The sequence below is a fragment of the Genypterus blacodes genome, unplaced genomic scaffold (assembly GCF_046128005.1).
Source record: "Genypterus blacodes isolate CSIRO-AG114 ecotype Tasmania unplaced genomic scaffold, CSIRO-AGI_Gbla_v1 ptg000111l_1, whole genome shotgun sequence".
NCBI classification, from domain to species: domain Eukaryota; kingdom Metazoa; phylum Chordata; class Actinopteri; order Ophidiiformes; family Ophidiidae; genus Genypterus; species Genypterus blacodes.
The window spans coordinates 1,936,933-1,959,994 of record NW_027466915.1 but is presented as its reverse complement, the minus strand read 5'-3'; the positions used below and the strand labels follow the sequence as shown (position 1 = coordinate 1,959,994).

At 41.7% G+C, this 23,062-nt stretch overlaps 1 protein-coding gene across 1 annotated transcript; it reads right to left on the bottom strand.

Moving 5' to 3' along the window:
* Window positions 1-3,304: 3,304 nt before the first annotated feature.
* On the bottom strand, window positions 3,305-19,403 carry rsf1b.1 (remodeling and spacing factor 1b, tandem duplicate 1). Its single transcript, XM_076161226.1, has 16 exons — window positions 19,236-19,403; window positions 16,784-16,875; window positions 16,433-16,525; window positions 14,512-14,717; window positions 14,264-14,367; window positions 10,010-13,728; window positions 9,646-9,915; window positions 9,374-9,478; window positions 9,192-9,271; window positions 8,555-8,609; window positions 8,357-8,469; window positions 8,198-8,265; window positions 7,875-8,106; window positions 7,556-7,776; window positions 7,254-7,433; window positions 3,305-6,872 (listed from the first exon to the last, which is right to left on the bottom strand). The coding sequence occupies exons 1-16, from the start codon at window positions 19,387-19,389 to the stop codon at window positions 6,286-6,288; spliced, it is 6,279 nt and encodes a 2,092-aa protein (XP_076017341.1). The 5' UTR covers window positions 19,390-19,403; the 3' UTR covers window positions 3,305-6,285.
* Window positions 19,404-23,062: the final 3,659 nt, after the last annotated feature.

Sequence of the window (23,062 nt, the reverse complement as noted above, 5' to 3'; positions counted from 1 at the left end):
CACTGTAAAAAGTATGAATATTAGAAAAGGAGCATCTACCTCGGATATCGTACTGGGTAGTACACCTATACACATCAACAAACTTCACGAGGTCTTTCCCTTCTTTTAGCAGGAGGACTGTCAAGGCCTGTCTCAACTTAAGTAGATAAAAGCCTTGTTTCATTGTTTCACGTTTTTGTGAGTAAAAGTGGAACCCTGAGCTCTTGGATTTACCTGATAGTGGAGATTTTATAGTATTTGCACTGGATCTGCTGTATAGGAACACTGTGTAAATCTCACATTTTATTACAAAAGTCAAATGTGCTTGCGGCAAATTACCTTACAAATGGAAAGAAGCTAGGAGACTTGCTTTGACTTTTATCAATATTATTGTGAGTGAAAAATGATTAAAGTGAGAAAGGCCTGCACAAACAGATGAGCTCTGTCTTTCTCCACAGGGTCTTGGACTTTAGCCTGCACAGCTTCTGTTACACAATATGACCTTCATACCCCGTCTCCTCCCCTTTCATGCTCCACCCTCCACCAATCAGTCTCCTGCTTACAGAGCCAAATTCCACACTCAAGCGTCTCTCCTCACACTGCAGTTCACATTCAACACTTAAAAAACATGTGACAAACACCAGACTCATTTCATGTTACTTGATGCGTTAATGCTTCAACTGTCTCATGTGCACAGTGCCAGCAGTTAGAAGGGGGAAATAAAAACACTAACTTCAGTTCCTCGTCAATCGTCTGTGAAGGTGCTTAGTCATCCTGGTTATGGTATCCAAGGAAGGTTAATACTCAGGCTAGGAAAGACTTGGAAGACGCTTCATCCCAGCGGCTTCTTCAGTTCTGACTGACTGGCAGGGATTCACAGAATTAAACCTCTGTGGATTCATTATCCGGGTCATTGATGCTGTTTATGTTGTCCACTATACAGTAAACAACTGTAGGAACTTCCAGAGGGTGTTGCTGAAGATTTCATATGTGCCATACTTTATTTTTTTATTACAATTCTGAATTCCTGTTAGCCTTGACCTAACATTCATGAGAGACATTGTATCAGCATGCAACAAACAGCCCATCTATTGGCTGGAGTTCAACATGACGACTCAGGTAGCCATAGGTCACAACCCAACACATAACAAGACTGTTGGCTAGAAATGGAATGGCATTTGGGAATATGCATGTCAACATGTCTGCTGGCAGCATGACTGCACTTGGCTCAGTTTGTCTGGCATGACTCTCTGCTTTGTAGGTTAATCCATGCAAACTGGGGATTACTGCTGATTTCACCGTCTGAACAACTGTCTGATGACTCAGGACTCTCCAGATAGAAATGCTCCACTCAACAGATAATTGTAATGACGTGTTCATGATTTACAGCAAGCAAAAGCTACAGCAGCAGAGCTGTGTTTCAAATGTGATACTTCAAAGGATATAAAGGCCCCAGTAAACCTGGTAAGAAGGCAAAAATACCTCTGGCAAGACTCAAGACACAAATTTAGTCTTTTTTTTACTTACAGACACTTAAAGCCATAAGCATCTGGTCAGTTACATCTTTTCTGATAACTACTCCACAAATCCTGAATTTCCTGCCTTGCCTGTCCAGATGTTACACCTCTGGTCATATAGCTGGTTGAGCTCATCAGTCACATAGCAAGTCATGTGACATTCCAGCCAGGAGGGGTGTGACATACACAGTCAATATCTTTGGTATGTTGTACCTGTAATAGTTGCCCTTGGCTGTAACTGGCTCAAATACCACACAGGTGCAAATACAACAACTGATCTCCTCTGTGTCCTGAAAAGTTTGTCAGAGGTAAGTTACATTTATTTCAGCAACATTTAATGGATACATTTCTCTCTAGACAACTGTCAAATGATTTAGGTTCAATAAAGCACCTGGTTAATGTTGAGATATGATATAGATTTACGCTTTTCAAACAAATTTGTCCTGGTTTTTAACTTCAACGTCAACAAAATAACATTTCCTGGGTAACTCACATACTTTTATTATGTAATATTTAACCCATTAGTCCTGTGAAATGTAAATGTGCCAAGGCAGAAAGTGTCTCATCAGACCCACCAGCTGCTACCAGGTAAATAAACATAACAACATAAACAATCTACAGATCAGCTCCTGTCCCCTGACCCACAGCAACTAATGAGCTTTACTTTACCATAGCTCTGTTTGTTGTGTGTGCTGTGTTAAACCGGCTCAGTGTGACAGTCAGAGCAGAGAGTGGGCTGTCACTGAGTGAAGAGACAGCAACACTTGTCTCTATTGTCTTCTACACGTTTACTCATTTCACACAGCTTAATTTACAATGAAATGATATGGTTAATTTATGAGGTTGCTGTTAATGGATGGATGATAGATTTCTGGTGTACATGGTGCTCATTGCAACTCAATACGTACACACAAATGCACAGGTTGCCGCACTCCAATTATAGTAGTGTATAATATAAGATTGGGCACTTCCCCCTCCTAACCCTTACATCTCATTTCCTTCAATGAAAACTTTCACACTGCTGGCTCTCACACTGCGAACACCAGCTGAGGAAGATCAATGCCAACCATTTTCTTATCACATTTGTGGATCGTTACTGTGAAAGCCAGCCTGACGGTGAACTTCTGTCAAACATTCTCAAAGTAGTGTGTTCGTTCCTACAGTAGTTCTGCATGGAAAGGGCATTGAAAAGCAAGTCTTCCTTTCATTGTTCTCATAGATGGTCTCAAAGTAGTCTGGTGACATCATGTCAACTGTGACATCCTTCATGATGTCATCCATTTGTCTCCCATCTCTTTGAGGAATGGTGCTCGCTGCAGAGTAGCACACACACACACATTTCAAATATAGCAGTAAGATGAGCAATACATTGAATTAGATGTGTAAATTGAACCTGTATTGAAGAAAGTTTGAACTCTTGCCCGAGCTCAGCCCTGAAAGTATAGGAGTCGTGGAGCCGGTGTACCCTGTACATGGTCACACCAGGTTAATGTTCAAGTTACAAGAAGTTCTGGCACTGTCCCAACTTTGAGTCTGAAGTCTCTGACTGCCAGGATAATCATTTGTATGGCTGATTTGCATTGCATGTTTAATCTTTGGATTAGAGGTATCAAGTATTTCCAAATGAAGTCTGAAGTCCAAATAAAATCAGTAAAATCACAGTGGAGCTGCAAGGATATCATGATTATGTCAAAGTAAAGAGTCCCAGCAAATGCATATCTCTGCCACAAGACTCCTCCGCTTCGAAACACCAACCGTAACTCACCATCGTCACTTTGAGGTCACAAGTCAGACGGGATGAGGCGACATCAGGTTTAGACCCATTTTATTATGACAAATGTACAAGATCAGATTCATAAGAAACAGTAAAGTTAACAAAAATGTAAGGAGCAGACGAACACCAAAGACCAGTCTACTAGGATCTATACACAGCGGACAGGGCGTCTTCCCTCCCAGATTCATGAGGTAAATAGGAAAATCTTTTAACACTTCAGTCATTGGCACAATCTTCCTCCCTGATCCCATCGCAGCTTTTATTTCTCCTTTTACATCCCTTCACCCTGCTATCTATTCATTCCTATGCAATACTTGCTACTGGTTATTTCATAACCGTGTTATACATACCATACATTCTCCGTATCTCTGTGGAGAATATAAAAACATGGTTACATACAGCACACACATTCCACATTCTCTTGCTTGGACATCAACCACCAAAAGATAGTTCTGTAAAAATATTAGAATCGATTCTGCTCATCTAAAGATACGCATTGTGTTGAGGCCCAGAAGTTGGATGGGCTTTTGTTTTGTCTCGAAGTTGTGATTTGGCCAGTAATCAAAATGCAATGTTACATAGAGTGGTTTATCCTTTGTGATCATGCTGAGGCCTAACTACAATGATATTTTACAAAAGGATTAATTTACGCTTTGATCAGATTTCTCTTTTTCTATAAAGTCCCATTCTCCCTCAAGCTTCTATAACATGCCTGTAGTAGGTCAGCTCATGCTTACCTATGCACTTTGACTGAAATTGATGAGATATCCTGTGGCGGCTACTTCATTAGTCCTTTAGCAATAAAGCAACAGGTCAGGAGAAAACAAAGAGATCAGTCAAACATGCCATTTTTCAGATATTACAAAAAACAGTGCCAATGTTACTTTCCTACAAAAGAAAACTATTAGAAACTCATGCAATCCAAAAGAATTGCCCAATATAATTTTCCATGATTAAAAAAATGCCTCTAAATATATTACAGCAAAAACTACAGATATACACACAGACTGGTTCCAGCAGAGGTCAGTGAAGTCATTGGTAATTTTTTTCTGTTTGTACGTCTCCCATCCATAAACTGTATCCTTATGTGTTATATTCTAACACATCGTCTCAATAGGCAGTTTATTTATTCATCTTTTAGGTCATATTTACTGCAGCACGACCTAAAATTGAACTCCGGATTGAGGAAATGGTGGATGTAAATGGGAATGTGGGGGAGGTTGATCTGTATGAAGGACGATCCAGGCGGAGAGAAGAATGAAGCTAATAATGGGAAGTTTTGGAGCTGAGTGTTATTTAAGGAAATAAAAGCCATGTGGCTGCAGGTTTGGAACCTGCAACAAAACAAAAATGTACAAAGGAATTAAGCCACTTTACAGTTTGCTCATGGGACAACAAATAAAAGTTAAGATATACAAAAACAAATACAGTATTAGGAAAAACAATCACAAAGAAGGTAACATAAAAGTTATAACGGGACGCTTGATTAGATGTGAAAAAACGAAGAGGGTGAGAGCTTGAGTTTTCCCTCTGAATTATTTCATGTGCCCAAACCCTTCAGGAGTCCAAAAAACTGGGAACACAGTTGACATTATTATATACAGTACGTGTACAATGTACAAAGGCTAGACATTAGTTGAGAGAGAGAAAAAAAAAAGTTAACAAGGTGAGAAAGAAGGGTGGCCGAGTATAGTTGGTCAGAAATATTCACACCTTCAGGTCCTAAAAGGGTTGAATATACAGAGGATGACTGTTAAATATGGAACATGTGAATTTTGGGAAAAAAGCTCACTAAAATTTCATTTGTTTTTACATCTATAACATCAGCACACACATGTCTGACTCTCAGGTGAATGTATGTAGTAGCTTATCAAAATGTGATCTAAAAGGACTTGATCATGCCAGAAAGAGAATAAATAGTGTCATCTCAAGATTTCATCATTTACAAATCAAAGGTCAAGAAGGTGTATGGACTACAATTTGAAATGCGGATTTCATTTCAACTAGAGTTGGCCCCTACTGCTCAGAGTATTCAATTACTCAGTCGTTATAGGTTACTTGGGTGCAAAATTATTATTTGGAGTATTCTTTTCTTATTTTTGGACAAAGTAGCGTGACTGTAAAATGTAGCCAGAAGTGCTGTCACACATCCATGTCCAATCAGTGCCAAGGCTCACGGTAGGTAGACATAAGTATAGTGGACACAAAAGCAGAAAGAGGACACGTCCAAGAGCGGTGTGGTGCACACTGTGAGGGAGCGATATAAAGGGGCGTCTGGCGTTACAACTGACGTGCTGTTACGAAACACGGGTGTTATTTTGTACCACAGGTTTTTAGGCAGCGGCTGAATATGCGAATGCTCCTTCTGAAAATCCAGCAATACTGAAAGGTTAAATGGTACTCAGGGCCAGCCCTCATCTTTCAGTGAAAGTAAAGTTAATGTTGATTGTGAAATGACTGAAAACAGCTGCAATTCAGTGGTCAAAAAAGTTGGAAAAACCTCAAGCTTTTAAACAGAAAAACTAACAAATGATTGAATGACGGTGGATATTTTATCAATGTCATTTTTCTACACAACGGGGATTCCATGATTAAGCATTTTGACAGAGTTGGGGGGGCGGTGGGGGGGGGGCACGCACAAGCCATTGATCCGACAAAAACAAGACTGGGACACACTTAAATATGAAATGAATGAGGCGTTTGGGAGATGTGGAGGGTTTGGCAGCGAAGATGAATGATGGTTCAACAACGGCGATTGATGAGTGATAATCCACAGACGCGACTTAATATTTGCGCAGGTTTGTACAATCCCACAGGCGCAGCAACAGACTGGTGACTAGATCCAGTTCATACTGGTGGGCAGGTTGCTAAAAAACAATGTCCAGATGACACAAATTGGAGAAAAAAAAGAAGACTACAAGTGTCTGTAGGGGAGGGAATAATAAAGTTAAGCAATATAAAAATACAATACCACAAAAAAATGAAACGTACACTACTTTTTTTTTGTTTGTTTTTTTACAATTGTTCATTATTGCAGACGTAGTCCACTAGGTCTGTGACCCCTAATAGGTCGTCTTCGTCATCCTCCTGTGGTGCCATCTCTTGGGCAACCAGACCGTTTGGGGCTATGGCAGCAGCTGGTGTGGCACTGATGTTTTTGGGTGGGTCTACTTGGACGTTGCCTGGAGTGTCTGAGGCAGGCTGGTTGATGAGGCCCTCCAGGCTCTTCTCTACAGCTCCGTCAATTCCTCTCTGTCCATTGGTGGGCGGCAACTCCACCACATTAGAGTCCAAACGCTTTGTTCCTGTAGCCAGAGCGCCAGCACCCTCCTCTGCCTTTTCCTTTTCCTTCTCCTTCTCCTCCTGTTCTTCTTCTTCCTCATCATCGTCGTCTGAGTCGATTCGGTTAACCCGTTTGCGGACGGGACGATCCTCCTCTGATGACTCGTCTGAGTCGTCGTCCGAGTCGTCCTCTTCTGAAGCTCGCCTGCGTTTCAGTGCAATACGTCTGCGCTGCTGCCTTGAATCTTCCTCTGAGGAGTTGCCTCTTCTCTTCGTCACACGATCGCCCGAATCCTCCTCAGACTGTCTGGAGGAACTCGCTGAAAAGAAAAGAAAAAGCCAGGTGAGCTGCCCGATATCCTGCCATTATAACAATAATATGCTTAACACAAAGTGATTGAGATCGAACAGAAAATATTTCTATTACAACAAATATTACAAAGAATATTAACTTAACTCCTTTGTGGACAATATAACAATTCAGAGACAACCAGTAAGAGTAGTGGCACATTTGCATACTATCAACACCCTCCATAAAACAGCTCATCCTCAAAAATGAAACATGCTGCTAAATCTGGGTTTGTGTGGATGTGGAGTTCATTAAAAAGGGATTTCCAAAGCCACAACGGTTCATAGCATCCTAACCCAGAAATCACATTAACAGTCAACGATGACCAGGCCTGGGTTTGTTTCTGACTAACCGGAGGTGTCGGAGCTGTCCAGGCGCGGCCTGGGTTTCACTTTCACCCGCTTGGTTTCTGCCTGAGAGCCGTCAGACTCTGATGTCTCACAGTAGTTCACTTGCTTCTTCCGACTCCGTCGAGAACGTCGTCTGCTCATATCCAGATCGCTGTCACTGAACTCGCTGGAGTTTTCAGTCGCTGCACACATGGACAAAAAAAAACACACAATCATTTCAAAATTTTAATATCTCAGACCTTCATAAAGGGACGACAATCAAAATCATTTATACAGCCTAGACTGATATACATAAATTACATACCAATTTCTTCCTCATCTTCCTCATCTGTTTCTTCCTCTTCATCATCAGAGTACCCCTTCGGTCTCCGTCGCCTTCTTGAGCTTTGTCGTCGCTTTGGTGGCTTCTTGGCCCGAGAGGAACGGCGACGTTTTCTGCCAACGGTGCTGCCTAACTCGCTATCATTGGAATCTGCCTCCGTTTCAGGTTCTGTGTCGTTCTCGGTTACGACAAACTCATCTGAGCTGCATCCAGCCGGGGGAGAAAAGTGTTTTGAGAAATTAAATTCAACAGGTCATTTTACAAGACATTTCATGACTGTAGTTACTGTATCTATCCAAACCTTTCGCTAAAACGAAACTCTTCCTCGCTTTCTTCCTCGTCCACGGTGCTGTCACTGTCCAGGTCATTGAGGCGCCGGCGTTTTTTCCGGGGCTGGCCCGAGCTGGGTTGTGGCGGTGGTGGTGGTGGTGGTGGGTGCCCATTCTCTTTGCCCTCCTCTGCTTGGAGGATGGTGGACATGTCCTTTCCTCTGTGGCCCGTGATGTTGGCCATGTCTTTTCCCCGGCCTGCTCCTGTTAAAGACACAATAAATAACCCCCCCACCTCATGAATAATCATTATCAACTGAATTAAAAAAAATGTAAATCTGAGAGGAATTCCTACCTCCACCTTCAGCTTCTTTGATGTCCTCCTCAATGGCCTCCTCAATAGCCTCATCAAAATCATCGAATCTGTGAAAACAACATTGTGACAGGAATTGATGTCTGGCTGCTCGTATTGATTGCATTCAACTGCTTCCTAAACTCATTATAGCATACATACCTGTAACTGATGGTTTTCTTAGTCCTTGTAGATCTTCGGCCCCAACTCTTGCTTCGCTTTGCTTCTTTCTTCTCTTTGATTACGATCTCTGCCTTTTCTTCCTCTACTTCCACCTATAGGGAGGTAACGTGGGTAATTTAGAAACCTGTTTGCAGGACCATTCCAGTATGGATGTAACAAAATATTCTATAAACTTACTGATGGCGTGATGATGTTTTCAACACTGATTCCAACAAAAATTAGACGCTCTTTCCTGGGAGGAGGAAAGAAACAAGAAAAGCTCACTTTCAAAAACATACTGTAACTTTAAATTTGTGCAAATACATATTAGTGTCTAGGGCTGGGTAACATATGGAAAACGATACCGATTCCATTCAAAGTAACTTTGAAGTGATACTGAGAACAAGAATGTCGATGAAAGGAGTACAAACACGTCAATAGAACGCAAGCAACTACCTGAAAATCACAACCAATATTTCTGTTATTTTTTCAGCCTTTATAACTCATGTCTTTGTCACTGGAAAAGCTTAAAAAACTGCAAAACAGTTAAATGGATTCATAGGTTTTCCAACACAGCAGGGCAAAGGGGAGTGGCTCACAAAGAAGAGGCTCCAGTTTGTTGGACAGACATTAAGACCATGAATGTAAGACCACAACAAAACTGAACAACAGCGCCACCCGTGTGTAAGTATGAAATCTACAATACATTGTAAATAAATTGTTCTGCAATGTTGAAAGGTCATTGCTACTTCAATTCAGCCGATACCTGTTTTGTAAATGGTACTGATACATGCGCTAATCTACACATATATATATATATATGTCAATATCTCACCTTTTTTCAGCTCGTTCCTTCTTTTTCAGTGCTGCATCGAGGTTTTGGAGCTGCTCTTCCAGTTTATCATACAGCAGCTTCTGCAGGGGTCATTCACAGGAAGGTGGTGATTAATAAAACATGCCACAGACGTGCTAGAATTGTATTTGATTAGACTTAAAGTACTTGGTACAGGTACACACATGTTGACAGGGCGGGCAGAACCATTCACCATCTGGTATGATCATGAGGGGGGGCCTAAGGCAGGCTGTGTGGTAGCCGCTATCACACGAATCACACAGTAAGATCTGGAAAAGAGATGTGGAGAGTTGATGAATTACAACACTTCTTTTTGACATCGGTATCACATAATATAGCAAATATGAGATGTGATTCAACTTTGTTTATATAGCGCCAAATCACAACAAATGTTATCACAAGGTACTTAACAAACAGAGATCACATGGGCACCCACCAGCTCTGGGTGATTTGGAAGACCACAGTGTTTGCAGGGGTCGTCATTTGGAGGTAGGTCATCGTCTGAAGAGGTAGAGGAGTCAGAGCTTCGTCTTTCTCTGTTTCGATTCCGCCTCTTCCGCGTTCGCTCAACCTTGTAGTCTTCGTCGCTGTCATCTTCCTCCTCCGTCTCCTCGTCCTCGCTGGATTCAGATTCGCTCTCGTCATCTTCAGAGCCTTTCTTTTTACGCCGGGTTCTGGACCACCGAACCCTCCGTCTCTTTTTCCCCTGAAACAAGCAAGGCATGACAACGGTAATGTCTCTTTTGGGGCAACCTAGTTTGAAACAAACACAGATGTGGACACCTAATGAAAAGTCCTACCTTCGGTTTGGTTTGACCCTCCTGATCAGCCCTTTTCTCCCTTTGTTTCTTTTGGATAGGTTTCACTTCTTTCTCCTCCTCATCTTCCTCCTCTTTTCCTTTCTCCCCTTTGTCATCGTCACACTTCTCATCTTCTGGATGAGCCTGTGGTTTCTCCGGTTTCCTGTCCTGGTTCTCTACTGCCTTTTGGGTCGGTCTAGAGATCCTTGGAGATCTTCGTAGTGACCTGCCTGTATTAGAGTCAGACTCTGAATCCCCTTGTCTTTCCTCCTGCTGGATTACTGCTTTCCTCCGGTGGACTGGGGCTTTGAGTTTTCGTCGGACAACTCCTGATGGAGCTGGTACATCTTTTATTGCTGCAGAGGCTTTTGTTTCATTTTTGTCTTTGCTCTCCTCATTCATAGGCTTGTCAGCATCTGGTTCTTTGCTCACATTTGGGCAACTTGGCCTCCCAATTTCAGTTGAGGGTTCACTATCTGGTTCTTTGCTCACATTTGGGCAACTTGGCTTTCCAATTTCAGTTGAAGGTTCACTATGTGGTTCTTTGCTCACATTTAGGCATCCTGGTCTCTCGGTTTCAGTTGAGGGTTCACCATCTGGTTCCTTGCTCACAATTGGGCAGCTTGGTTTCCCAATTTCAGTTGAGGGTTCGCTACCTGGTTCTTTGCTCACATTTGGACAGCCTGGTCTCTCGGATTCAGTTGAGGGTTCACCTTCTGGTTCTTTGCTCACATTTGGACAGCCTGGTCTCTCCAATTCAGTTGAGGGTTCACCTTCTGGTTCTTTGCTCACATTTGGACAGCCTGGTCTCTCCGATTCAGTTGAGGGTTCACTATCTGGTTCTTTGCTCTTATTTGGGCAGCCTGGTCTCTCCGATTCAGTTGAGGGTTCACCTTCTGGGTCTTTGCTCACATTTAGGCGGCTTGGTTTCCCAATTTCAGTTGAGGGTTCACTATCTGGTTCTTTACTCACATTTGGACAGCCCGGCCTCTCGGATTCAGTTGAGGGTTTACCAACTGATTCTTTGCTCACATTTGGACAGCCTGGTCTCTTGGATTCAGTGGAGGGTTTACCAACTGATTCTTTGCTCACATTTGGGCAGCCTGGTCTCTCCGATTCAGTTGAGGGTTCACTAACTGGTTCTTTGCTCTTATTTGAGCAGCCTGGTCTCTCAGATTCAGTGGAGGGTTTACCAACTGATTCTTTGCTCACATTTGGACAGCCTGGTCTCTCGGATTCAGTGGAGGGTTTACCAACTGGTTCTTTGCTCACATTTGGAAAGCCTGGTCTCTCGGATTCAGTGGAGGGTTTACCAACTGGTTCTTTGCTCACATTTGGGCAGCCTGGTCTCTCCGATCCAGTTGACGGTTCACCATCTGGTTCTTTGCTCTTATTTGGACAGCCTGGTCTCTCAGATTCAGTGGAGGGTTTACCAACTGATTCTTTGCTCACATTTGTGCAGCCTGGTCTCTCGGTTTCAGTTTGGGGTTCACCATCTGGTTCTTTGCTCACATTTGGGCAGGCTGGTCTCTTGGATTCAGTTGAGGGTTCACTATCTGTTTTTTTGTTTGCATTTAGTTGACCAGGTACCTCTGTTTTGGTTGAGTTTTTGCCATTTTTAGCAGCAGCCTTCTGCTCGTCTACTTCTGCTGGTGAATGTTTATTGAATGCAGCATCCTTTTTGCGTTCTTTGTCTTGACACATGGCATCAGCATCATTTCTAAGGCTTCTTTTGTCATTCTTGTTTTCCTTGTCTGTGACCTTTTCACTTTCTGCTGATGACAGAGACATTTGCTTGGTCTTGTCAAGCTGTTTTCCAAACACCTTTTCCTGCTCTGCTTGAGATTGTTTACCTGCGTCTTCAGAGATGTTTGTCTTCTCAACAGAACTGGACGGTTTATCTTTCTCTTTTGACTTCTTATGTGCAGCCAAGTTCATTGTAGCGTCGGCATCCTCCTGTGGCTTTGTCAGATCATCTTTAGCAGCCACCGCCCGGACCTCCATAGGCCTGACTACAGATTCACTTGTGTTGGCTGTATCCTGTGCGTTGCTGTCGTCACAGCGGACAGTTTTGTCTTTCTTGTGCTGAGGGACAGGCATCTCGGTCTTATCCGAGACGTCACTGGTTGGTGCATTTTTTTTCACTGCATCTCTGACGTCATGACACTTTTCGGTAGGTTCTGGTTCTTCTGCCTTTTTAATAACAGAAGATCTCTCTGTATCTTCAGTAGAGAGTGTTTCTTCTGATGTCTCATTTAATAATGGTTTATCTGCTTTTTTAATGACTGTAGAATTTTGTGTCTCGTCACCACCGTGTCTCAAGTTCTTCGTCTTTTTAATGACAGATGCCGACACATCGGTGTCATCAGCTTTCCTTGCAGAATCTCCGTCTGTCCGTGTCTCTGCTGTTTTAGGCATCACTTTGTGTGTAGAGTTATCTGATTTATCTGCATTAGCCTCAGGTGTCTCCAATTCTCTTGCACTGGTGGTTTCTTTGTGTTTATGGTCAGCCACATTGTCTGCAGCCTCTGATTTGTGTGTTTCTTGAATAGACTCTGTTGCATCCTTGTCTGTGGGGCCTGATTTTTCCTCTGATTTTTCCGATTCCTTTGATTTCACTTCTTTGGACGTAATTTTGTGTTTTGAATTTAGGTTCTCAGACTCATTTCTCAATGTTTTACCAGTTTCCGTTAAGGTGTCCGTCTTGTTTGGCGGAGCAACCACTTTTGCATCTATTGGTTCAGAATCTTTCTTTTTTTCAAGCTCTTCATCATTGGGTGACTTCTGGAGTGCACTATGTACATCTTTAGATGCAGGTGGAAGCTCTGTTGTCTGGAGTGAGGAAGACTTTTTGGTATGTGCTTCTGTCCTATCTGTTGTCACTTTGCTTTTCTTATCCATCTGTAGATCTTTGTTTTTCTTTTCTGGGTCTTCCTGAGATGATGTGATGCCGTCCACAGGCTTCTCTGCCTCACAGACCACATCTTTTTTATCTTTTATTCCCTCCTCGCTTGTGGACTGCACCTCCTTTTCTTGGGCTTCAACACATTTACTGTCACTGGCAACTGGTTCAGTTGTGTGTCCTTTGCCATCAGCAGAGTTACTCTGTTTCTCAGTCGACTCACTCAAATTGCTATGGACAATTTTCTCAGGTCTATGTTGGTCATCACCATTTATGTGATCATTCACACTCAGTGCTTTCTTCGTCTGTTCTGAAGCTGTCTCAACTTTAGTAGGTTCTTTTACCTGAGAGACAGACACATTTTGCAATATAATGGTGCCAGCGATGTTTTTCTCAAACTCCTCAGTAAATTTCATTCCTCTTTTCTTCAGGGGGATTTTGGCCTGCTGGTCATTCTTCACTGCCTGCTGATGCTCTTCTGAACTGATTCTCTTGTTCTCCCCTTCCTGCTCTGCCTTGACAAATACTGCCGTCTCAGCAACGGATGCCGATTTAGTGTTCAACACCTCCATCGGCTCTTCTTTGATGGTCTGGGCATTTACAATGGGTTGTTTTTCTGAACCCAGAGGAGGTTCTGATTCCACTCTGCCTTCAACACTGCAATTCTGTGATGATTTGGCCTCAGCAACTTCTGATTTTAAATCGTCTCTTAGTGATACTTTTTCATTTGTCTCAGTTTTTGGCGAGACAGGGCAGGTGGCCTCTTTGGGGTCTTTCTCATCTTCATCTGATGTAGACTCAGGCTTTTTTACACCACCTGCAATAAAGATATGAAATAAAAGATCCAGTCTTGCTCTTTGTTTAGCACATAGAACCTACTGTGTTTGTTTAGTTGGCTTCAGCATATGTGAACACTGTGATTTTGAGAATTTGTCACAAAGTACTGAGATAAAAACGTGTTGACCCTGACAGATTTAGAACCAGAAAGGGTCAAATGTGTATGGTACACCTTTGATAAGCCATAGAAAATGTACGCTGTGACAAGTAAGTAAGAACATATTGCACATATAACATGTATTTACATATAACTGGACCAAGTGGTTTTAATGCCACACTGCAACAATGTAGTCCCAGGTTCAAAACAAATCATACAAACAACAAAAACGACCTGATAAGAATATGTCTGGCCTCATAAATATAAAACTTTTATCAAGATAAAAGAATGTATTTCTGTGAATAATATAAACAACAAGAAAACAATTTTTCTCAAGCATTTTAGCAGATTTGACTTGTATAATCTGGCTCCTTTACTTTAGCATGCCAACATGACATCTTCTTATCTATTATAATACCTTCTTTATCCTCCTCAGCTTTGGCCTCTGCGTCTTTTTTCAACAGTTCAGGGTCAATCTGTGTCCTCAGCAGAGCCACGACCTCGGCCAAGTCATTTCTGTCTCTACAAGCAGAAGACAATACATACATGTTCATTGTCCCGTTTCAGAATAACAAACTTTTCTAGAGCACATTTAACATTTTAATTCCCCCCTCATAGAGCCTGAAGCATGTTCCATTTATATTAAAGCATATTACGTCGACTTACCTCACAATGCATTTCCAAGATGACCCATCTAAGTCGTCCTGCTCTTCTGTGTAAACACGAACGTTATTGTCTTGGTCCAGTTGAAACCAATACATCTGGCCATCCTTGTCCCGGCCGATGGGCTGCAGCCGCATTTTATCTGCATCCTCCTCATTGACGGCAGTTTTGAACTTCGTGTTTTCATCGAACTGACACTCGCACAAATACTAGAGAAAGACAAACAGCACAGGATGTGTTATAATCACAAAAAGGCAATCAAAATAGTGAGTAAAAGGGAGAAAAGGTACAAACCGAGTGGACACGGCAATGATGTGCCACACTTATGTGTGCATTAGCCGAGGCCTAGTTACACAATATCCTCAAAATAATTACGGGAGCACTTAATCATAACAGTATAACACCAAGTCAGTTAAACTTCAGGGATATCAACCTGTCTATTTCACCTGCTTTGGTGCAAATGAAAGTGACAACAGGTGCAATGGAGAGGCAAAAGCAAGACAACCCCCAAAAAGGGAATGGTTCTGCATGTTGTGGCCACAGACAATTGCTCTCTCCTTAACCTTCCCACCCGATTCTTCTCTAGTTTTCTAGTTCTCTCTAGTATCCTTGTCACTACTAGTAGCATGAGGCGAAACCTGCAGCCCAATCAGGTTGCACATATAGTCTGGCCCCCTTTCAGGCTAGCACATCCATAGGTGCAAGGTGTGTCTCCCAGCACAGTCTCAAGAGCATGGAGGAGATACCAGGAGACTGGCCGTTACACAAGGAGAGCTGGACAGGGCCTTAGAAGGGTATCAACCCAGCAGCAGGACCAGTATCTGCTCGTTTATGAGGAGGAACAGGTGGAGCACTACCAGAGCCCTACAAAATGACCTACAGCAGGCTACTGGTGTCAGAAACAGACTCTGTGAGGGTGGCATGAGGGCCCGACATCCTCTAGTGGGACCTGTACTCACAGCCCAGCAGCGTGCAACTCCACTAGCATTTGCCAGAGAACCCTACAATTGGCAGTTCTGCCATTGGAGTGATGGGCGAGTGATGGTCTAAGGAGGCATATCCTTGACAGACCGGCATGTCATAGCCAACGGTACCCTGACTGCTAAATCCAATTGAGCACCTATGGGGCATTATGTATCCAAGTGTGGGTTTATGACTTTGGTTTCCATTGTAGTTTTTCAACTTCAATAATCATTTCATCAAGATCCAATGTGTGATTTAAATGTTCCCTCAATTTTTTTGAGTAGCGTGTATTACTTCTAGGTCTTCAGTTGAGCACCAATGTAATGAATAGGTACCAATACTCAAATAGTATGAACCAGCCATACTCACTTCAACTTACGACAATACACCACATCATAGTGTTTTACAAAAGGCACACATAAAGCAGAGCACATGTTTTATATCTAAGCTTGTATCAGTGGGGGTTGTGTAGCTCTGGTGGTCTTTAGCTTCCAGTCTCATCCATCATCAAAATCGAAAATACTTTCTCATATCTGCCATTCAGCACACTGACAACTCTACCAGTAATTATGCACTTGGTATAAATTGAAGCCCAATACGCTGCTCCAGAATCTGTGGCTGACCAGGAAAATAAAGTGCAGGGAACTTGATAACTCCGTGGTTCACCGACCGTTTAAACACGCAGATGTGTGTCTGTTTTGTATTTGGATGTTTGTTTGTTATTAATTCACCAGTTTATGAATGATTACCTGCAGCTGTATATTCCACACTATGTTCTGTATGCGTTCCTTTTACATTTAACTATGATCCTCAGGGTAGTCTTGTAAAAGTTGCTTCTTATGGAATCAAATCAAATGAAAGCAGACTGTGGCTTGGGTGAGCTGCATCATTGTATCTTTTGCAGCTGCATATAAAATTACACAATTAAAATGCTTGAGCAACAAGAACACTATGTACTTACTTTGAGCATCCCCGTTTTGCACTCCGTGGCTAGTCCTTGGTATCCATTCTGTTCCAGTTCCCATGCCCACGTTGTGTTGAAGTCTTGGCATACCTGCAAGGGAATTCCAATTTTAATTTTTCCTTTATGTATTGTCTGAGTCAATACCTTTCTGTCACAAAATCATTTAATGAGTAGATATTTGTACTTTTTTTGTACAAGAAAGATAATGAATATGGGCCAATAGTTGTGAACAGCTTCAACCATTAAGAAACACCCACGTTGTTTAAAATCTTGTTTGTATGATAGCAGAACTTGGAAATGTGTGGGGACAAATCAAAAGCTTGTGCAAAAGCGTGAAACTTCATTGACCTTGACCAGATATTTCTCCCATCTGTCTGCCGACACCGACTTGCCAATCTTCCTCAGCAACTTGACGTGAAGATCAACCAGGAGCTTTGGAACTGGGGAAGAGTTAGAAACACACTGTGGTTACTGCAGCATTAATGTTGGGAAAACATGGCACCATTCATGCATCGGCGAGAAGAAAGAAGATGGGATTTCTAATGAAATGACAACATCAAATGAATCCTCCTGCAATTAAATACTGACACCTACTACGGGTTGTGCCTGTAGCCCCTAAATATTCATTCAGTTGTTACAGCTAATGTCCTTGTTCTGAGTCTGAACATGTCTTTTATCATATCAGTGATATGATGTTAATATCCAATTACCCAACTCTTTGTAAACAGACTGAAGAGTTCAGTTCACTGTGTTGTGCCCCATCATTTGCTTTCACCCTCTGAGGATGAACTGACTGTGGTTGACGACAGCCTGGACACTGATGCACTTTGTCACGGTGTGTGGCTTTTCATTCTTTTCACTACTAATGGAACGGCAAAAAGCTATATGCTTTGAGATAATACTTCACAAAAACGACTTTGCCCACGTTTTTTGTCTTAAATTTGAGTGAAGGCTATAACAGATTATATTTATAAATTGATTAACCCTTTAGTCGTTAATATGCAAATGCTTATTTTGTCTGTCAGTTAACAGGTTAGGATCAACGAAATCAGCTACTCCTCTTGTCTACCGCCTTGCATGTCTTCTGTGGACCCCAGCGACCTGCTAACCTTGGAGAGGAAGAATGTACACAGAACACTGGATCATCTCACTGACTCTGATTTCACGGTGAACTTTTGTGGATTTGAGATCCTCTTACTGGATTAGGGCTCAGTTCCTGTATTCTTTACTTTCCTGTATTGTTACATTTCCGTTCGTCCCATTGTAGTTGACCTGTTTACCAGATGACAGCTCCGATTACACACATTACACACACACACAGAGATTCTATGATTATATGCTAATACGTTTTTTTAGGGGAGATTTTCCTCGTCCCCTTACGAGAGATAAGACTCAGAAATTAGAACTCAGCAATTACTACATTCTTTTAAATGCATGCCATTTAACAATCCAACAATTGTTTTAGACGTAACAGTTTGGCGTATTTTGAACATTTCTATATATTATGTTAAGCATTAGCAACTCCATTGTAAGCAATCTGAAGTGAAAAAAAATTGAAGCTCATTTTTCACTTGCTGTGAGGTAAAAGTGGTTTCCATTTTCATACAACATTGGACAAAGTGCTTCTTGGAGAAGATACGCGTAAAAAGGAGATCTGCCGTTATGTTCCTAACAATACTCAACATAATACATTTCAAGTCATTCAGTTTTGACACGTTATACAATAGACTACATCAATAAGTAGATCAACTAGGAATTTGCATATTCATGTTGCAGCCCTGGTGTCTCGAGTATTGTGCGTAACAATGTAGCAAACGCCTAATGACTATTTTGAGCTACAAGAGAATCGAACCAACTCATGGACCCTGACACAGAACGATGCTGCCGTTTGAAGTAAGTGAAAAGTGAATAGAGTCCTTGAGTTCTTTCAGACAGAACTAAAAGCACTGTAAGGAGTTATTTATTATGATTACAAGAAATCCAATCAGGAAACGCTTCAGATGAGACGCATGCGCAAAATAACGCGAGAAAAGAGCGTCAAGTCAACCGCTGTGAGCTGCACAACACGGAAATCGCATATTGTTTATCATTTATAAAAAACATACTTGAACAGTTGGTCGAGTGTTGTGCATTATAATTAAGACGCGTTAATCATGGACTTGTCGAAACCGGTAGTTGAAAAACGTTTTTGAATAACACCACAGTTTACATCACCAAGTCAGAACAGCAAGTACTGTGAAAACTCCAACCGGAAGTCGGTGTTATTTTGGTAAATTTGACACTACCTAATGGGACCACTTGCGCTGTGTGCCAAAATAATTTAACTGTAAATAAAGCTCACAATTAGTGCACATTAAAGACGGTGATATCGTCCCCGATATAATGTCAAAGCGCAACATGTTTTGAAAGAACTGTAAACATCTTCCTTACGTCGTACGCACTGTGTGCCCCGCGCACATTTCTCTGTGATGTATTAGGAGTAACGTTACAGACAGATAAAGGCTGCTTGAAAAAATTAAGCCCAATACAAAAGCTAAAAACTGAGATAAAACCTCGACTGTTTCGACTCCTTTGAGTGTGAATAATCTTTATATGGTGCATAGTCAGGTTCCCCACTTCAAATTGACGCACTGGGGTGACGCTAACGACTATTTAAGTAAACACGAAGGTTAGAAAACCACACAATAACACACAACTAGCTAACATAGCTACTAGCCTGCTAGCACGGTACCATTATCGTGGATGCAATGGTGAAGTCTCTACTCCTCCTCCCCCTTAAGTCTAGTGTTTTCCGCCCTACCTGAGGATGTGTCCTGCAGATATCTCTCCAGCTGAGGAAAAGTGAGCTCCGGTAAATCCAACAACGCGCCGTAACGCTCCAGGAAAGAGCAGATTACGGCGTAACTTGGAGACAACCCGGGGGAAGAATTCTCTGTTGCCGCCGAAGCAGCCATCTTTTCCACACCACTGTCAGGCTAGCATGAATAACATATAGCGTTTCGGTTCTTACCTTTCAAAATAAACGGTCAGACTAGCATGAATAACATATAGCGTTTCGGTTCTTACCTTTCAAAATAAGGTGTTTGGAATAACGTAGAAGAAACGTAGACGGAGGTCGTTGTCGGTGGGAATGTGATGGAATTGGACTATCTTTAACATAGTTTTATTCGATTTATTTTAAATTGATATTTCTTATGGTCTGTTTTTATGCCTTTGATTGTGAAATATCATTTTGTAATTCTGAAGCAATATCTAATGTGTTTAAGAGCACACAAGTTATTTATACAACCATTTGTTTCTCTTATTTCATTTAGTATTCATTTGTTTCCCCTTATCCTTGAAGTTCAAACAAATAATCTCCTACTTCCGGGCTTTCTGGCATAACCGATCTCCCACTTGATGTATTCCTCTCAAGTGGAGAAGCGAGCGCTCGAGCGACTGCCCACAATTAGCCGCGCCAAGAAACTGTGGCCTACTTGCTATAAAGACAAGCGATGATTCAAATACTGTAGGTTCGAGAAGCAGTTATGTCACTGCAGCGTATTTTTAAAAAAGACTAAACGTACCGTCATCAGTATTTCTTGTATATTTGTGTAATGTAGTCTAACTTTGAGTTTTGAACACCTCGCTAACTAAGCTATATTTAAAAACATTTTAATCATAGTGTATATTTCCATCTACAAAAGTCCTAAACATATATATTTGTATTTGTATTCATTTATATATACTGTATATAAAATGTTTTCGCATTTGAATTAAAAATGTGGTGATTATTTAAAAGTTACGTACTGATATATTGTTTACTTTAAATGTCCCAGCCGGATGTTCAATTGGTTCTATTCCGGTGGACTTGACACTGCTGTTAAAAGTCTATGTAAACAAACGAGTGAACTACTGGAGTAATCGTCACTTTAATTTAAACTCGCTGCGATGCGTTCACTGTCCTCAGCTTGATGTTTAATTGGTCCACTCCGTGAGAGCACTTCAGTGAATCAGATCACTGCTGCACTCACATGCTATGACTCAGCCAGCAACGTCTATCTATTACATTTTTATTTCATATTTAAATGCTGCTTTTTCTAAAATTAAATCGGTGATTTAAAGATGGAGCAAGTGTTCTTCTCAGATTTGTTTTGCTTGCTATCTAGAAGTGTTTGCTCTTACATATAGATTAAGTCATTTGGCAGATGGTTTTATCTACAGTGATGTATTTGATACAACACAAGCAATGATCTAGTCTGGAGAGAATAACAAGAATAAGTATTCAGGACATAGATGCCAAGAGGCACAATCTGGAGGAGGAATAGATAGCGAGGTATGGTCTTCACAAGAGTTGGGTCTTAAAAGGTGTTTTTTACAAACCTATAAAAATCCTTTTAAAAATGTAGCAAACCCAATAGAGTTTGGTAAATCAAGGACTTGTACTTCCTGGCAGACTTTGTGGGATGGAGGAGTGAAGATGTATGCTGATTGTAGGTTGTATGCAAGTATTTGCTGGCATGACAAAGAGCTCAGTCAGGTGGGAAGGACAGGAAGAGTTGTGAGTTGTCAGTATAGGAATGGAAAGAGAAGCCAAGTGAATGGAAGATTGCACCAAGGGAGTTTACATACAAGAAAAAGAGAAGGAGTCCAAGCACTGAACCTTGAGGGACCCATGTGGACAAGCAGTGTGATTTAGATACGGGCAAGCAGCACGAAAACTGAGGATAAGTGTGTTTGTGATCTCCATCTCAAATTGTCCTTTCCTTGGTAAATTTGGTTCATTAGCTAACCTCCAGTCTGGCTTTGGTCTGGAGCACAGCACAGAAGCAGTCCTACTCAAAGTAGTGAACGGCCTGAGGATTATCGCTCATGCAAATAAAACAGCCATCATGATCCTCTCAGATCTCAGTACAGTTCTGACACTGCTCACAGCATCTTGATTGACAGGCTGGATATATGGATGAACACTCTGACACTGGACATTTATAATCACAAAGGAAGAGTACTTCAGGAAGAGATTCAGAGATAATGAGCAGGCTAACAGCATCATCTCTAACATCCTGACCTCAAGAAGCCTCCACATCATGTGCCATGTCCCAGTCTTCTGCAGGATCACTGCTACCGTTCTGGAGGATGTGATGAAGACCAGAGGTTGAGGAGAACAGCCCAAGACCCTGACTGGGATGTACATCCACTTCCCGCTGATTCAGATCAAACTGACCAACATCAAGTATGATGGAGGAGCAGGGACAGATCCACACGTCCCAGGATGATGGAGTCTCTAGGAAAAGTGGCCTCTGATCAGCTACAGAAGCTACACAGCAGCATCAGGGTGCTCAGGAGTGTTCACACAGGTCTTTAACGAGGAGAGGGGGCTTACCAGGACCAGGTGTTCTGCCTCGACCATCTGAGCGTCCAGGAATTTCTGGCTGCTCGCTATGTCCATCTGACATTAATCAACTCTGGTGTCAACCTACTGTTAGAAGATCAACCAATCTCCTGCTGGTTCAAACCACGAGAAACAAATCTAAAATAACGTGCCCCACAATACTGTAATAAACTGCGCCTATAACTGGTGTGTACTAAAATACACGACCCTTAATGTGTGAGTGCAGAGAGGTGCAGTATATCAGTATGAATCGAGCTCAATGTGGAGTTTACTGCCTTGTAGTGACACCTAGTGGCCGTGATAGAAACCACAGAAAAGCTGTTACTTTTGCTCTTTGTGGCAGCAGTTCAATGATAAATAGCTTAATCACCTTCATGGATATTTTCAATAACTGCTTATAAGAAGTAAATACTTATATATAATCTAAGGTAATTGTCCAAAATCTGTAGTGTGTTTCATATATGCTACATCCCTGAATGAATGAGACACACCGTACCTGAAATGTTTTCATATCCATGGCACCAGCAAAGACAAAACAATCTTCCCAAATAAGGAAAGATTCATTTAGAAAAGTTAAACAAGAACAAAGGACATGAACAAAGACATATACCAGCTCTGTAGTTCAGAACATCTCACCTGTTGATGGTTACCTGATGTTCAAGTCAGATCAGCATATTTAAGTACAGTAGCTAAACTGTCTGTCTTTATAAATTCAGGGCTACAAGAAAACTACAGTGGGGGGATTATTTCTTAATCCTTTCACTTTTCCAGCTTTCATTGTCTCCTCTATCAGAGCCTCTTCTTGGACTGTTTAATTAGGGCTTACATACAGTATACCTGTTTTTCAGGCACAGTGGTGGAAAGGCAAATGGGGCACGTTTTCTTTTGCCCCATGGCAAAACCTAATTTTCTGATTCTTCCCACACACATAAGAAAGCAAGTCCACACATGAAGATATGATCCAGCACAGAGGAGGTGGAGAGCTAGCTCCAATAACAATCACATTATGTTAATTTGTGTGTCATCTGCATGATTATGGTAGGAGATTTGGCAATTTTCTGATATCCGGGCATCCGTTAGCATGTAAATGTTGAAGAAAACAAGCCCAAGAATGGAGCCTTGAGGAGTTCCACATTTGATTTATGTACGCTCAGATTCATATTTATCAATTGACACAAAGGAATCCCCATTTAAATCATCTTAAATAAGATTCAAATCAATTTAGCTCTGTGGCCAGAAAGTAGGTCACAAACAAG